This window comes from Catharus ustulatus, chromosome 1 (genome assembly GCF_009819885.2).
Source record: "Catharus ustulatus isolate bCatUst1 chromosome 1, bCatUst1.pri.v2, whole genome shotgun sequence".
Classification (NCBI taxonomy): Eukaryota; Metazoa; Chordata; class Aves; order Passeriformes; family Turdidae; genus Catharus; species Catharus ustulatus.
The window spans coordinates 4,373,418-4,390,798 of record NC_046221.1 but is presented as its reverse complement, the minus strand read 5'-3'; the positions used below and the strand labels follow the sequence as shown (position 1 = coordinate 4,390,798).

The window sequence follows — 17,381 nt, the reverse complement described above, 5'->3', positions numbered from 1 at the left end:
ATGCCTTGCTCCTCAAAGGCCCTGGGGAGCTTTTTCCCTGCAGCAGAACAGTTGCACAGGCATGAGGAGCACGGGAAGAGGGGCTGCAGGCAGGGGGTACCTGGCTCCCTGCTTTGTTTTGGCACTGGGGATGTTGTTCCAGGACCTTCCCCTGGAACCACAGGGCTTGGGGCCAAGCTGACACCAGGATGGAAGAAGCAGCATCAGCCTGGCCCTTGATGGGGACCCCTGCAGCTCTGCATCCCTGTCTCTGTGACCAGGGGTGGGCACACACCATTGCATGTCATTGCTGTGTCTGGTCTCAGGTGCCAGCTTCTGATCCCAGGGCACCTGGAGTGTCTGTGAGGGGAACCCAGAGGGTTTTACCTGGGCGTTCTGAAGCTTTTAGAGATCTAAGGTGAAAGATATACCTGTACCTTCTACAACAGGGGGTTCAACTCCCAAATACATTCTCCAAGCACCTTTTTTTCTGTGCTGGGAGATCCTAATATAAATGTTAGTGGAGACAGAGTGGCTCAGAATTTAATGAGAATCTGAGGTTGGTTTTGCTCTCCTGAATTAAACCCCAGGCTGGCCACCATTTTCTGCAGGACTGTCACTTCTGTGAGAGAATAAAATCAGAGCAGCTCTCCACTCTGGGAAATGACTCTGTGCAGCCCAGGGAGAAGGAGCTGTAAGAGCAGTGAGCAGGGTGGAGCTGAGCCAGGCTTTGGCTCGGAAGCTGCTGGGACAAAGTCCGGCTGGCACAGCGTGCCGTGCCCAGCAGCTCGGGCCAGATCCTGGAAGGAGCTGGCCAAGCTCCTGCCCGGGCTGCTGTGTAAACACCATGTGTTCAGGCCAGGTCCTGAGGGGGCAGGAGGATGGCTCCAGTGTTCAGGTAGCGATTAAACACCAAATTGCTTGAAAAAGCCAGCCCTGGGTGCGTGGGTTAGAGGCTCTCTGCAATACTGATGTGCCCAGGGACTTGCGTGCTAAAGTGACAGAAAGTCATCTGATTGATAGCAGGGTGATTCACATGGAGAACAAGACTTTGTACAGTGGCTTTGGGAAAATAATTTGTGAGATAAGAACACTTTGTGATGGAGGTGGGAACGCCTTGAATCCATCAGTGCTGCCTGTGGCCCCTGTGATGCTCTGAGTGCTCCTGGCTTGGCATGGTTGTGTTTGTCTTGTCCATCTGCAAGTGTGTTGTGCACAGTGGCTTTCAGGTGCTCCCCAATCCCCAAGGAATATTGGAAACTTAGCCCATGACTGTCCTTAGCACAGATATTGTATGTAAGAGTGAACACTGTGGTGAGCTGGTGCAGAGGGTCAGAGGAAGATGCAGATGAGGTTGAGGTTGTCCTTGTCCTGCAGTCCTGGAGTAGCCAGGCAGCTGCACTGGATGATCACTGTAGATCCCTTTTAGTTGAACTACTCCATTCTGTGGATGTGCATGGAAGTCCATCGTGGTGAGGATGGTGAATTACTTGGATTGCTTAGCACTTCTGTGCTGCAGCCTCTTGTTCTTGGGGCTTCTGTACTGAGCAGAGGTCATGTCATCACAGTCTAGCTGTGAACTGGAAACAGTGCAGTGCCATCCACGGTAAATAAGAGCCCTGAAGAATTTAGCAGATCCTTAATCTCTTCACAGTGGACTGTCTGCACCTTTTACTCTGCAAGGTGGCAACAGGGATGCTCTGTCCCAAGCCATGAGGGTCCTGCAGAAGGGTGGTGGACACAAGGGGATGAGCACATCAGGCTCTCACCAGCTCTTAGTAACAGGGATATCTTGCCAAGATACAAATGTAAGGGTTGGGGCATCCCCTGTATGGGGCAGTGATTTGATAAGGAAGGATTGTTTGGGTCGATGTGAGAGAATGGATTGTAAGAGAATAGAGATGGTGCTGTGGGCAACCTTGCCCCTGATGAGTTAGAGCTGTGCTGATTACAAAGAGTGGAGACAGCCTTGCCCTTGATAGGTTGCAGCTGTCCAATTAGATGTGTGTTAAAAAGGCTGGGCTGGCTGCCTCTGAAAGAGAAGAAGGAAGGAGTTGTGCTGTTGGTATTTACAGAGGAAAAGGGGCTGATGCTTGTCACTGTCTTCAGTGTCAGTCATTTGAGCTCACCATCAGTCAGGGGAAAGGTATGAAAGTTTTATTGTTGGGTAGTAAGTGTCTGATGCTATCTTTGGTGTCAGCTGTGTGTTCACTGTCAGGCTGAGTGGCTTGGGGAGGTGTGAGAGTAAGGTGTGCTGTCACAGGGGGTGAAGGTGGATGGGAGAACAGGTGAGAGTACATGCAGAGAAAATATCTGTTAAATACTTTATTCTTTTCAGCTTCTCTTCTTCCTCTCTATTCCCTGGGGGAACTGTCCCTCTTCTGCAGGGTCAGTGCAGTGTCATGGCAGAGGGCAGCTGATAATGCTGTTATCTACAGCTGGGTGATGCAGATGGGGCTGAAGATAGTGTGATCTACAGAGGGGTGAGTAGCCTGAGGTCACTGTGCTGAGGGAGTGTGTGGACTGGGTAAGTGATGAATGACCAGTACCTTGAAATCAGAGATTTGGGCCTCCTTTTGTTGAGCCTGATCTGTGTGTTGGTGTGGTGTGGAGCAGGGCTTGTTTGGTGAAGCATCCTTTAATTAAGATGCTGGGCTGAGCCAATCTCTTGGAGAGCTTTCCTTGCTGGTGGAAGGTGTTCATGCTGCAGCCTCAATGCCTTCTGTTTGCTTTTCAGCACAGAACTACAGCACTGGTCCCTCTACTGGCATCCTTCTGCTCTTGGAGAGTGGCTTTTGGGGTATCTCAGTACCTGGTGGTTAATTAACTACTGATTTGCTGCTCCTGGGTTTTAGTCCCTCAGTGCCGGTGCTAACAGAATAGTAAGGGTCATTAGAGAAATATGCAAGATATTCCAGTTATTTCTCTTTGGATGGTGCTGGTAGCAAATAAGAGACAAACAGCTTGTGTTAAACTGTGCTTAGCTTATTGCATCATTGGTTTTCCTGAAAGGGTCAAGGTCCAGCTCTGGATGTTGTTGCAGAATGCATTTGAGCTGCCCCTGAGCTCTACTGTGCTGTACCAGGGGGAAAATGTTTGGGAAAGGCATCACTTTAGTGCTCTGTGTGTGTTCCTGCTGAATGGTGGCCATGTCTGAAGTGCCCTGATAGAGTTCATGATGGGACAAGTCCTGTCAGGTGAATGTCTTGGTTTTGCACTGGAAAATTCTGCACTTGGCTCCTGTTTAGCTCCCTGAGCTGCTCCTGCTGTGGCAGCCAAGGGAAGCCCTGCTGACATCTGCTGGGTGTTGGGGCTGGGAGGGGCTGTCTGGATGTGGAACCACAGAGTGGTGCTCTGTCCTGGTGGTACCTGACCTCAGTTTTCTGCTGGGATGGCTCCTGATAGCTTGGCTGCCTGGATCTGCTTCACTGCTGGCCCAGGCTGAGGTCTGCTTGCTCCTCTTGTGACATGGCTGAAATGAAGGATTTGAGGAACCATGCCTGTTCTTGCCTATTTTTATTTGAATTGGGGGTGTTTACTGAATCTAAGAAGCTGAAATGTTAAAGACATGCACAATGCACCTGGATGATGGCATAAGAAAAAGAGAGAAAATGTTTGTTTAATAATTTCAATATTTCAGCAACTTTACTTCCAGCATTACAGGTGTGAATAAAATCTGTTGGTTGGTGTTTTCACAATTGGCTTTTGGACTCAGCACAAAAGGTCCTGAAGATTGTAGCTGTTTTCATCTCTGGATGGGAATGAGCTAGTTCTGGTCTTAGTCTATGTCCAGGAAATGCTGTGCTGACCCTTTCAGGGGCCCAGTGGGGGTGTCCCAGGGAGGTGGTGTGGCACACTGAGCTTGGATGAGAGGGAGCAAGGCTGCCTGTGCCTGGTTCTTCATCACTTGGGGAGCTGATTTGCCTTTCACAGCAGCTGTTGCCAGAGAGGTGCAGTTTGGTGTCTCACCCCTGTGGGAGCTGCCCAGGCAGCAGGAGGTGATCAAAGTGGGGAATGTTTGTGGAAGAACATAGGATGTGTTCAACAGGATCTCTCCTTGGTGCATGGGGATTTTACCACCTCCCTGACCTGTCTTGGGCTGGATTTCCAAAACCTTGTACAGGTGTGGTTGAAGGGCTCTAGGCTGCATCTCAGGACATCACCACCTTCATGGCCATGTTCAGGGGTGTCACCAGGGGCTTGGTGTGGTGCACTACAGAGTGTCTCCAACCCAAAGAGGAATCTTGCTAATCCCTCTCCATTTGCTGCCTGTAGCTGCCTGCTGGAGGCTGTGCTAAATGCTTTCATGGGACACAATTTATGGCATCTCCCATGGAACCTCCTGCAGGGTACCTTGCTGCACAGCTCTATTTTGGGGCTGCCTCTGATGTAATCTGTCAAGACACGGGCTGCTCTTTGACTTACTGCTCCAAGTCTGGCTGGGGATGGATGACCACTTGCTTACCTAGCATTACCAAAGCAACGAGTTGTTGCTTTCCATGACTCATGAAAATGCACTGTAGGCTCTCTTAAGAATGGCTGAGGTCATTTTTTGGCTGGCTGTGGGCATCTGGTTTCCTTAGCAAATAGCAGTGGGGGTGGAGGGAGGGGATTTCCAAATTCGTTTCTTTGTGTGTGTGATCTGGTTTCTAGAGCTTGGCTCAAAAAGTACTAACTTCATTTTAAAAAAGGGGATAAAAAAAGACCTGCAACTTCCATGTCTTTAGTTTTTGTACAGTGTTTCATTTAGTTGTGGTGTAAAAAGGGGAAAGGTGCTAATGATAGAGCTGTATGCTGTGTTTCTCCTCTTAAATAAGCAAGGATAGGAACATTGAGTGGTGTTTTCCTTTTAGAGCAAATCCCTTCTGGAGAAGGGGAAGGACAAGGAGGTATAAAGGAAATTCTGTGAACAAAACTGTAATTTTATCATCTCTTTTTTGACCATGTTTGTTCAAATAGGGGGCTTTGATGCAGTAGAGCAGAGTGTTAGCAAGAGTTGTTTCAGTGTTTGGTTAATCTGATTATTTTAAAAATATTTATTTGTAGACCCTGGAGTTGCTTTGTTTTTCCTGTGTGGTCCAAAGGCAGCAGCACAGGCATCCTTGAAAACAGAGTGCAGGGAGATAAGCATTAACCAAAGGGGAATCAGAGGGCAGGAGGTCCCCAGGTGTTCTGACACCTTTGTTGCAGCAGCCTCTGTGGGATCCTTCCCAAATCCAGGCACCTGAGAGCAGGCAGAGAAGGAAGGGGAACTCCTGGCTAGGCAGAAGGTGGCAGTTTGGATAGGGAGATTTGGGTTTGGTGTGTGCCCATCCCTGCAGGGCTGGGAGGAGCGAGGGTTTGGTGTGTTCCACACTGTGCAGCCATGCACACTCCAATTCTGAGTTCAGGGTTTGGGAGCTGTGAGCCAGCCCCTAAAGCTGTGCTGGGGTGGGTTCTGCAGGAGGATGGGGCTGGAGCTGCCCCAGGCTGTGCTGGGAACAGCAGGAACACAGCAGCTCAATGGCCCGGCTCTTGGCCAGGGCTGAGCGGGAACAATGTGCCTGAACAGGTTTGTGCTCCCTTCCCTGCCATCCTGGAATGAGATAATGCACAACCAGAGTTTCCTTGCTCTGCCCTTGTGTGTGCCTGGTGAGCAGGAGGAGCTCTGTGAAAAGCTGATGGAAAGCAAAGCCTTGGAGCTGGAGGAATGGCACAGCAGAGCTCCAGGGAAGGTGATGGATGCACCCCCAGGGCTTGGCTCAGCACCCTGTGCTGGGAGCTGCTGTGAGCACCACAACTGCTCAGCCCCTTCATGTTCTCCTCCACCTCTGAATTTCTCTGCTAGTTAGTTTGGACAAAATGGGTAAAAACACTGATTTAACCAGAAGTGTAGGCTTTACTCTTTTTCCATGGATATAATGTATTCAATGCACAGCTTAGCATGCTACAGATCCAAGCCTTTTATATCTTAATTGTTTTGTTCCATGCAAAAATAGGAAATAAATGTGACCTGAGGTCTTCTGCTCTTTTGTGGTGCTTATGAGTATTTGAACATGAATAAACAAGAGTTTGTTTTTCTGAAGTGATGGGCAGGTGCAGCCCAGGTCCTACAGTGACACTGCCCCAGGCTCAGCAAGAGTATGGGATGAGCTCTCTGAAATCCAGCACAGGCTTTTTCAGAAGGTCAAGTCCTTATTTATAGAATAATTTTTACCATCAGGTGAATTTCTGCTGGGCAAGATCCCCCAGTAGCTGTGAATCTGGTGATTTTGGTGAGCAGGGAATGCCAGCAGCTGAATTCCATGGCTTTACCCTGCTCAAAGCTGGATAAAAGAAGTAGACATAAAATTTGAAAAGATGTTCTGCTGTATTTTATTTTTTAACTGGTGTGCTTTGATACTGTCCCCCAGTGCACAATGTTCTTCTGACTAGAAAAGCCAGTATCAGGGTACCCCAAAAGGCTCCTTAGTTTCCAGGCAGGTGTTGCTATGAAAACTGTATTTTCCATCCCTAACTTACAGATGGAGATGTTGAAGGAACCCACCTCTCCCCAAAATTAAGTAATTCCCTGTCCAGTGTCTAGTATTGGTGAAAAGGAATTCTGGATCCCATTCTTTCCTAAAAAAAAAAAAAATGCAGATTTATTTCTTTTCAAGTAGGTGTTTCTATTACTTCTTGTTTGAGCCTTTCAGACATGACTTGTACTTCTTCAACTTTTGACATCTACAAATAGTTCTTTCAAACAAAAAAAGGGAAGTGTGGATTCTGGTGTAATCATGTGACTCCAGGAAACAAGGTTCTTATGAAAAACACAGAATGCTGTGAGAATTTGCAGTGCTCAGGGCTATCTCATTGTTCAGAAAATGAAGCAAAACCTTTTATTCCCAGCTCCCTTTCCAGAGATGCTCCTTATCCCTTGGTGTCCATCTTGTTGCAAGAGTTATTTAGGCTGTGTGGTTTTTGGTGTGTTTTTTTTCTTTTTTTCCTCTGGTGTGGGGGTTTTTTTTATGATTTATGGGAGGAATATTTTTCTCCTTGCATGGTGAAATTTGCACTTCTGTGGCCTTGAGGCTCGTGGGTGCTCTCTGAGCTGTGTGTGAGGATGGTCTCTTGTGGAAGCCTTGCACTCTTCGGGCATTTTAAAACCAAGAGAGCCTTGCTGCTGTTGTGGCATGAATCAATGCCAGTGGAAATTGCCATGTAAAGCTGAACAGCTTCTCCCAAACCCTTTGGTTCCTTGCATTTCCATTTCTGGGGTGGTTAGGATTTTCTGAGGTTTTTTTTTCTGATAGTCTATCACTGTCTGTGCTCCTGCCATCCTGCCTTCTGCAAAAGTAAAATAGTCCCTTTCCATCTTGGAGCAGGAGGAGAGCTTGGAGAAGCACAAATACTCTGCTAGGACAAAAATGAGGTTGCTGTGCTGTTTTTGGCTGTGGGACAGGAATTAGGGGACTTGCTTGGGTGCCTCAGAGCCCACTGAAGCTGAAAACCAGGCTAATGCAAGTCCTCTGTTGCTTAACTTTCCTTGGGTAAGCCCTGTTAGCTGTCCCTTAGGAATTCAAAACCTGCCTGGACATGCAGCCTGCTCTAGGTGAGCCTCCTCCAGCATGGAGTTGGATTTCCAGAGCTCCCTTCCCACCACAGCTGCTGTGATTCTGAACATCTGGAACACAAAATGTCTCACAGGGCCACTCTCCCACCACGAGCGAGCCAGCACAGCCAGCCTGTTTCTCTACAACGTGGGAGATATTTATCCTGTGACTAAGCAGAAAAGCTAAGAGATGGAAAAGGTCCTATTAGATCATCTCATCCACCTCCCTGCTGGCCAGCAGCTTTTCTCCCTGGTGTGTATTTATTTATTAATAGGCTGCTGGGCAGACAGGAGTGGTTTGCTCAGGGCACTGTGCAGGTGAGGGACTCTGCACACACGTGGCTCAACCTGCACGTGCTCCAGTTGCTTGCAGCAATAGGATTTTTGTAGCAAAAGGGCCAAAAGCTCTCAACTTGCCATTCTTGGTGTGTTTTAATCCTTCCCTTAACTTGCTGTCAGTTTGTGCAGGCATGAGCTTGTCTTTTTATAGCATTCTAGGAATAAGCTAATTTTACTTTATATTTGTGATGGAGTGGGTGGCTTGAAAACTAATAATAATGGGGGGGGGAGGAAAAAATAGCAGCATTTTGGAAAGGAGAGGTCAGCCAGCTGGACCTCTGCACAGCTGGCCATGATCTGGGACAGTGGTGTGCAGAGGCTCCCAGAGGAGAGGTCAGAGGTGCAGGTGGAAATGCTATTGCCATGGCAAACAGAGCAGGGCTGGAGTGTCAGCCAGAGCTTGGGGACCATCAGCACTGCTGGGTTTATTGCTGCTTGGTAACCACAGCACTGTGCACATGGATTGGGGGTTGTTTCACATTCCCCACTTGCAGCTCAGAGCTCTTGGGATGAGTGTTGAGAATAAAGGACAATTTCTGTCCTTAACTAGATCAGGGGAGAGCTAGAACATGTGCTGTGGTAGGGAATGGGAGCAGGAATTTCCTATCCAGGTGTGTGCTGAACTGCCTTCTCCAATGAGACTGTGCTGGATTTTGCACTTAGGATCACTCTGCTGGCTCCAGTTGATTTCCAGTGTGAGATCAACATTTAGGGCTGAGGATGAGAACCATTCTGTGGTGCAGCTGAGCAGCCAACCTGTACAGGTGACATTTTTTGCTGGTGGTGGCACTTGTTTGGACAGCAGGGGCTGTTCTGCAGGATCTGATATCCATTTCCTGACACCACAGCACGTTCTGTGTGGGTTTTGGAAGTGTTATGGGACATCTCTTGGCTGATAGCTGCTCTGTGGCATGGGGAGAAGCTCTCCCAGATCCTTGGAGGGTGTTTCATGGTACAGGCAGTGTCCCTGGCACCACTGCTCTTTCTCTTGGCTTGTCCTGTGGAAGTGACAGTATCACAGATGACGTTTTCCAGGAAAACTTCCAACACTTGTAAAGAGCTCTGACATGGGCTTTGCCTCCCTTCCCTCCACCAGACATCTTCTAGGGAGGAGGGAGCTGGAGCAGGGCACGCTGCACGCAGGGAGCAAATCTCTTATTTAATTTAGGGAGAACTTGGCCTGAAGATGTAAAAACAAATTGCAGGCACTGTCTGGACACCACCTCTCCTCATCAATTAGCAGCATTAAACTCTCAGCAGGGAGGATTAATTAGAAAACTGAGATCTTTCTATCATGACAACCTTCTGGTTTCCATTGAAATGCAGCCGGAGGACTGGAAAAGCTTCTGTATTTTGTTTTGATATGCAGGCATATGTTTCTTTCCATCCTGGAAATTAATTCTGTCTGTCTGTAATGGAGCTGTGGGAATCAATATTGAGCTGAACTGTATTTCTCCAGAGCTTTCTTCTAAAAGTAGCTGTCTGCTTCCCCACTGTGCCCAATAAGTGACCTGATTTCAGAGCAGCTGCTCTGCCAGTTCAGAGGTGTTGTGCAGCTGCCCTGATGGTGCAAGGCTGGTTCATGGTCTCTCAAGGGTGGTGGGCTTCTCTTTACTGAAAGTCTCCAGCTCAGACTTCCTCTGAGCCAGACAAGATGCCCACAGTGACTTTCCATTGCTCCACACCAGGCTGGACATGGTAGGAGAGGAAATTACTCATCCCACTGCCTCCCCTGCAGACTGCTCTGGGCCTTGGGACTGCAAGCATGACAGCTCACCAAGTTCTGCAATGCCCTGAGCTGGGTTTAGAAGCAAGATTTGCATTTTCCTTGGTGTCATCATCTTTTTCTCCCCTCCACCAGGCTTGGGGAATAGTGAGTGCAGCAGCAGGAAGGTGCTGCCTTGCCCTGGGGGAGCAGCTCACTCCTGGGTGATGGCACAGCTTGGGTAATCTTCTGGAGGAGAAGCTGCCTTGTGTGCACTGCAGCAGGCAACAGCTTTGTGAAAATTGGGTGGGGAAGGGCTGGCAGGAGAGGCAGGGCAGAGCTGGGAGTGCTCTGAGCTTTGGGCAGTGCTTGTGCTCTGCAGGCTGTGAGGCTCTGTGTGCTCACTCTGGTTCCTGCACTGTTGATGGCTCATTTTTTACTGAGAAGGCAAGTGCACTTGAGTTCATGTGATACTGCAGGTCCAGAGGACGAGGAGAACAAAGCCTCTGTGCAAGCTGCCCCACATGGTTGTTTTATAACCAGCACCTCCCCACTGATGGCAGCAGGAGCCAGCACAGTGCAGAAACCTGGTCCTGCTGCCCAAAACCACAGCTGACTCTTCATCTTTGCTTGCCACTAGGCACTCACTGAGCTCTGCTTTCTCCTGTTGGGTTTTATCTTTTTCTCTTCTGTCAGAGTTGGGATTAAATGCACAAGAGACAGAATTTTGTGTTCAGACTCAGATGTTTATTAACTCTTATCTATGTTACAGTGAGTGCTACAGCACTTCTAGCTAACAAGCTAAAAATGGTGAAATGGCAATCAATCTTTCTTGTTACAAGGTCTTTTAAGGCCTAATTGTCCAACTAAGAATTAACACTTAAATTACTTTACTTTTGACCCAATGGCCAAACACCTGTGACCTGCAGTGTGGCATTTTCTATCCAATTACAAAAGCACCACCTATACCCATGAAGAAGAAAGTGAAGAAGGAAAATCTCTACCCTAAAACCTTTGTCTTGCTTTATATCTATTACTGTATTCTAAAACCCTGAATTCCAAACCCTTCACCATGTGATATTACACACATCTATTTAAGCAACACACATGTGATTCTAGTTCTAGCATTCATTTTGGAAGCCTTCTCCAAGGCATAAGGTCAAAAGCTGTGTTCTTTTGTGGAGTCAGTGCCTGACAGCACAGAAAATTCAAAACTCCCTGTTTTCAGGGTTCCAGCATCTCCCATTGGGGAAATCTCAATCCAGAGTTGTGTGGTAGAAGTGGCAGGAGGAAGGAACCTGTCAAAATTGGTGGTGGCTGTTGGGGTCCTGGTCTCCCTGTGTGCTGTGGAGGTTGTGCTGCTTGCCCACAGAGAAGGAGCAAATCAACCAGGCAGCTGCTGAGAGAGCAGAGAGTGGTCAATTAGTCCTGAGCCCTCGGATTCACAGTCAATCAAGAGTCTTGCTGGGATCAATAAAATCCGGTGAGGCTGTGGCTTGTTAAAGAGGAAGCTGTGCAGGGGGATGGCTGGGAGGGACTATTGATCCTGGCAGGCTGAGGGTAAATGCTGGATTACAGAGGCTGGTGGGATGATGGCTCCTGGGATGTGCATGTGGATCCTCTGGGCTCTCAGGGATGCTGCAAGGGAGGGAAAGGGTCAGGGACAAGGTGGGCTGAGTGTGGAAGTTGGTCTGATCCTGCCATGATATCATGATGGGTCTCCCTCCTTCCCAGTCCACAGCTTGGTCACTTAGTGTTAAAATCCCTGTTGGATCAGCCATGAGGTTGGTTTTGCATTTGATGCTCTTAGCTGCTGAATTTCTGCCTGCCATTATCATCTGGGCATCCCAGTCCCTGGTGCAGATTCCAGCTCTCTGTGGCACAATGTTGGCTTTGATGTAAAGCTTCGTTCATGGGGAGACTCTTTGCTTCTGATATTAGATTTTCCCAGGAAATTTTTTTGAGACAAACACTTTTCTGATGACTTATTTCACCTGAAGGTTTTGCTATCTATTTTTTTTTTTGGTTTCTGCTCTTTCTCCTTCCATTTTTTTCCAGAAAAATAGAAGAAAGAGTCCTGAAGCTTCACTTTTCCAAATACATGGTTTTTTGCTTTAATTTCCCTCCCACAAAATCTTTGGTCATTTGAGGAGACAAAAATAAGGCAATGAATGCCTGCAGGAGGAAGAAATGACAACATTTTTCTTGGTTTTTATATTATATGTAGAAATACCTTCCCTTTGCTGTGTTCACTTAGAGGGGAGTGTTCTTTGGAATCAGAGGGTTTCTGTAGGTGTAACTGGTATCAGGGTTTCCCTCTGATTCATAAGTGCACAGAGAATTATCTGAGGACAGGATTTTGCCCTGTGAAAGGGAAAATGATGCAGGACAGAGCTCTCCCCTAGGTGCAACCCTTCATCCTCACAGGGCTGTGTGTGTAAATAATCCTGGCTCAGGTTCAGGCTTGCAGGAGATGAGGCTCAGTGCCTGGTTTGAAAACCTGGATTTGGGCACAGTGGGACTGAGGTGGGCTTTGGGGTGTAATCAGAGTGTCTGAAAATTGGTTCATCTCCACCAGTTGCTGGGGCAGGTGGTTCCTCTGTAGAAAATGTGAGTTCAGTAGAGACACAATTCTGTTCTGTGCTGACCCTGGCTGAAATAAAAACCCAGAGAGGTGGGGGATGTATGTGTTCTGTGGGCACTTGCTCTGCTTGACCTGTTATATGTAAAATAGATTAATTCTGACCTTTGCTGATAGAAGAGCCCTTTTTAATCCATTAGGTTTGCTTCTTTCTTTTATTGTTCCAGAAGTTTGAGATCTGTATGGAAAATCAAAGCTATTTAACATGTATACATTACTGATTACTACACTGACTTTAGTAAAAGGAATATTACTGCAAAGCAAGAAAAGGGACTGAGAAAAATACCAGTAGCTAAAGGAGCTACAAGAGAGCTGAAGAAGGACTTCTTGCATGGACATGGAGTAATAGGACAATGGTCTTAAACTGAAGGAGGAGAGATTTAGATTGGATATTAGGAAGAAAATCTTCCCTGTGGCCCTGGCACAGGTGGCCAGAGAAGCTGTGGCTGTCCCTGGATCCCTGAAAGTGTCCAGGACCATCCTGGATGGGGCTTGGAGCACTCTGGGACAGTGGAAGGTGTCCTTGCCATGGCAGGGGATTGGAAATAGAAGATCTTAAAGATCCTTTCCAACCCAAACCACTCTGATAATTTCCAGCATGCTGTCTGGAACATTTCATTTATAAAGTAATTTCTGAGAAGAGGATTTGTTTTAGACTCTCAGTGGCCTCTTTAAAGGGCTGTCATGGATGCTAACAGCAGGACTCAGGCAGGTTCTAAACCTCTTATTCTCAGTACACATCATGCAAGAACGTACAGGATGGCTCAGGAGATTTTTTTTTTCCTGTCAAGTGCAGCTACCCTGGCTGGGTCACTGTGGAGGAATCCTCCACTGAGCACAATGGCTTTTAAACACACACCTCTTCTCCCAGCAATAGGTGTTGTGAGAGACTCTTGAGCAGTTTTGGGGTGTCATGGCCAAAACTGGGGAGAAGAAGCCTGAGCTGATGGGTTCTGATACAGAATTGTGTGTTGGGTTTCATGGGCTGGCTCCCTCTGTGAGCTGTGCTGGTCTGTGCATGGCACTTCAGCTTAGCAGCCTGACCAGGGGAGGTTTTATTTTCCTCATCTTGGCTCATGAACTTTGTCCCTGGGGAGGTACACCTGCAGACCTGGCCTGGTTACACACTTGTGTGCAGAAAGTCCATCCCAGCTGTGTGCTCATAGACATGGAATCAGGGAATCATTCAGCCTGGAAAAGAACTCTTAACATCAGAGTCCAACCAGAACTGGCAGGTCCATGACTAAACCATGTCTCTAAATGCTACATCTACAGAGATGCACAATCTTAAATTGCTATTTTTTTTACTTCTCTTGCATGGTCTATCCTTTGGATAAGCTGGGTGGAAAATACCATGAGGGCATTTATGTTTCTAAAGTGGCACCAAAATTTAGCTGATCCAAGAATATGGATCCAAGCTCCAGGGCAGCTCTCAGTACAGCAGGTTGAATGTTCTGTAGTGTCTAGAGAAAACTAAAGGATGAGGTTGGGATGATCAGAGAAAACCTGTAATATTCCAACCACTCTGCCTTTGAATCCCTCTTTGCCTAGCCTGCAGGCAGCCTGAGCTATCACATACATTTGTGTTCTCACCATTAAAACAATCTCATTTGCTGTGCTGTTGTTTTTAACACTCCCCCAGCGCTGGCCTCTGAAGCTTTTTGAAAATAACATTTACAATAATATTTTTAACAGTTCCGTAGTATACAAAACTCCAGTGCTCTGGCAGAACTCCCGGAAACTTGCTGAAAGTTAATGTGGTCAGCTCTTAAAAAGGAGAGATTTTTTCCACTTGACTCTTGCTTGTTAAACTCTCTGAGCCCAACATGTTCCCTGCTGCTAGAAAAAACAAGGAAAGTCCCAATTTTAGCAATCTAGTTTGAGTAGCTTTCCAGCTGAGCCCTATTTCAGGGGCAACTGTGGCTTATAATTTTTTTTTTTTTTACAGTGGTGTGTCCCTACACTTTGAAACTGAAGTGTTAAGTGGTGCTCAGGCAGGAATAAGTAGGTGCTGCTTTCCCTGGAAGCCTGGGGATGATAAACTGCAAAGGGAGATGCTGCAGTAGTGGTGAGACATGCTGACTTGAAATCTGTGTTTTATGGTGGATGCTGAGCCTCTGCAGGGTGAGAACAACCCTTTTTGGGCTGGGTGAGACTGTAAATCCCATTTATCAATAGCAGACTGCAGGTGACTCCAGCTCTCAGTGCTGGGCTGCTCTGTCCCTGCTTTCCTAACCTTCATCCTATATAATTCCTCACAGTAAATCTTAGTCCATTTGTTTTGTCTTCCCTTACACCCAGGAGCAAATCACACTTCTCCATCTTCTCCTCCCCTACTTTACTTTTTGTAACTTAGATCCATAGAGGCAAGAGTCATGCACAGACTCTTGTCTCCCTTGAGCTCAGTCTTGCCTGAATCCCTTCCCAGGAGAAAAAAGGAAAAACTAGGATTAATTTTCAAGGTTAATAACCTTGCATACATCTCTCACGTAGATATTCATACCTTGCACTCATGGAGTGTAATGAAATTGAGCCACTCTGTCTGCAGAGTTCAGCTCAGGCAAACCAGAACTGCTTTTCCCCTAGATGAGAACATCTGTACTGGATTTCCCTGCAGGTGAAGTGACTTCCAGCAGCTCCCTGAGCAGGCAGAGCACTTGCATGTACAACACAAACCTGGAATACACTGCCCCAGCATCCCTGGGGGGCCAACACCTTGCTGAGCTCTCACTACTTGGCAGGTGATTTCAAGGAGTAGAGGTTTTAAGTAGATTTACAGAGTTCTGTGAGAGTGGTGCAGTGGCAGTGGGAGCCCAGTTTCAGATGGTCACTGGTTTTGTGTCCCAAACTGCCAGCCCTGATCAGGGAACCTAGTGGGAGGAGAAGCTGCTTGGAACAGCATCTATAGGAAAAGAATTTTCCCTATTTTTCCCCCTCTTATTCCTCCCCCCCCCCACCTCTGTTTTTAATAATAGGACAGAATTTGTACTAGAAACAGGAATTTGTCCTTCTGTAACAGGAAGCTGCTGGTATGTATTTTTGGGAAGCCACGGAAATGTTTGCAGTCCAGTTTGAAGGCTGGCTGTACTCAGCTCTGAAGGATTTTCTGCTAAAACAGAAAACCCTGTTCTCCTGTGTATCAGTGGAGATTTCCTGCCCTGTGTGCAGGGGCTGGTTTGCTCCTGGGGGCTGGGCAGTGGGGTCTCAGGGGTTTGCTCTGGCAGAGGTGATGGGGAACAGCACAGGGAAGGGCTCTGCTGATGGAAAGGTCACCTGTTTTTTCCAGGTTTGCACAGTTCCTGTAGGTGCTTGTTTTTTCTGGCTAGATATGTTTTGGAAAGGTCTGGAAGGTCTCCAGAAAGACATCAGAGAAATCCATTACCCTGATAGGAGGGTTAACCTGGGCTGTCCCAGGAATTTACACTTAATCCAGTCTCCCTGTGGCCCTCAGTTCAAACTATGCATTCAGCTTAATTCCTGGAAGTGTCACAGCAGTTTTGAAAGCAAAAGTGAAGGTTTGGGCTGTTTCCTGCTCTTGTTATAATCAGATGGAATTTTTACCCTGCTTTCTTGCTGGTTTTCTGCTCCTTCTTGATTCAGCATTGCATAGACTGACCAGTTCCTTCTCAAGGTGGGATTTTTAACCATTCCAGCTGTTTGCTTGCTTCCTCCTTGGTTTTGAAAATGGGCAGAGCAGAGTTGCTGGTGGCCCTGGCTGAGTGATGCTGTCCTGGGAGGAAGCTGTAGCAGCACAAGGAACATTTTTGGGGACATAGGGACATCTCTGCTGCTCTTATCTTCCCTTCCTGCTCGCCTCTCTCAGAATAGGTTGGATAAATGTCCCTCACCAACACTGCAGAAAATTGTTTTAATTTATGCTTGGGATCATTCCAGGTTCTCTTCAGACTTGTTGCTGTGTTTGAATTGGTTTCACCAAGCCAGGAGGTTTTCAAAGTGCTTTTTCCTCCCATTTGACCAGTGCTTCATATTTAACACTCCAAGATCTGAGTCAGTGTCCTGGAACTTGTGGCTCTCACTGACTTCAGGGCAGCCTGCAGTGACTGCAGGACAGCAGTATCTTACTCCCTGTGCAAGTCTGATCAGGTTTTTGAGGTGTTTCTTCCTTTTCCTGTGTTTTGTGACCAAGAAATCTGAGAGCTTATCAGGCAGCTAAAGTGGGATTTGATGTTTGTTGTTGCCCATCTTTAGGTGGATTTTGCCTTTGCTCAACCTAAAATGAAGCTTTTCATTAGTGAGCAGGACAGGCTCCAGCAAGCTGCTTTAGTTTTTTGGTGGCCAAAAAACACCAACAAATCTTACAGGGTACAAAAGTTGGGCTGAATGCAGGATGGGAAGTCACTGACCCCACTTTTGTGCTGGTGTTGGGGGAGATTAAAGACAGAACCTCTGGGAGGGCTCCCTGGGACACACCTCCCATGGGGATGTATACCTCAGAGCTGCCTGCACTCAGCATTTTTCCTGTACCATCAGAGGAAAACTGCTCCAGCCTTGGGGAGCCTGGACTGCCATTTGGAATGCTAAATTTAAGTTTCTGCTTTGATTCAGGTCTGTTTTTCCATGTCCTGCCAGTCTGTTCCCCAAGTTTGTGTTATCCCACAGGGACGCTGTGGAATCTGAAGTGTTAAAGATGGTATTGCTTTAGGGCTGCATTAATCATCTACTCAAAATGTGCTGCTCTTGAGGAAGTACAAGTTGTTTACTCCAAGGTTTCAAAGCCATGGAGGTCCCAGGTTTGTGGTGTGTTACCTTTGGTGTGTGCAGACTCCTGGTCTCCATTCCTAACTAAAGATTCTCCTCTTTGCTCCTTCCCAGGGGATAGTGGGGAGAGGCTTTGTGAAAAGTGGTCCATGACCCTGCTGTCACATCAAAATTAATCTGTAACCTCTGTGTATGTTTGTTACAGGGTGGATGCTTGAGAGAGGAGGATAAGGCACAAGAGTCTGGGACTGGTGGAATGGAGGCCTGATGTAGATGGAAAGATGGGTAAGAACTGGATTCCTCTGGAGCAATTAATTTTCTGCAACCTGTTAATTTTGGTTGGGACTACCAAGTGTGGAAACAGACTGGGGGACACTGCAAAGATGCTCTGATTATGATATTGCTTTCTAATTTATGTTTAGCAT

General features: G+C 47.2%; 1 protein-coding gene across 4 annotated transcripts in view; it reads left to right on the top strand.

The window, feature by feature from the left end:
* Nucleotides 1-17,381, top strand: part of LOC117005550 (mitogen-activated protein kinase kinase kinase 3-like) — a 71,243-nt gene that overhangs the window by 3,319 nt on the left and 50,543 nt on the right. For all 4 annotated transcript variants that reach the window (XM_033077330.2, XM_033077320.2, XM_033077301.2 and 1 more), the window contains exon 2: nucleotides 17,162-17,241. In XM_033077330.2, coding sequence (XP_032933221.1) covers nucleotides 17,238-17,241 — 4 coding nt within the window. In that variant the 5' untranslated portion in view covers nucleotides 17,162-17,237. The remainder of the gene's footprint in view (nucleotides 1-17,161; nucleotides 17,242-17,381) is intronic.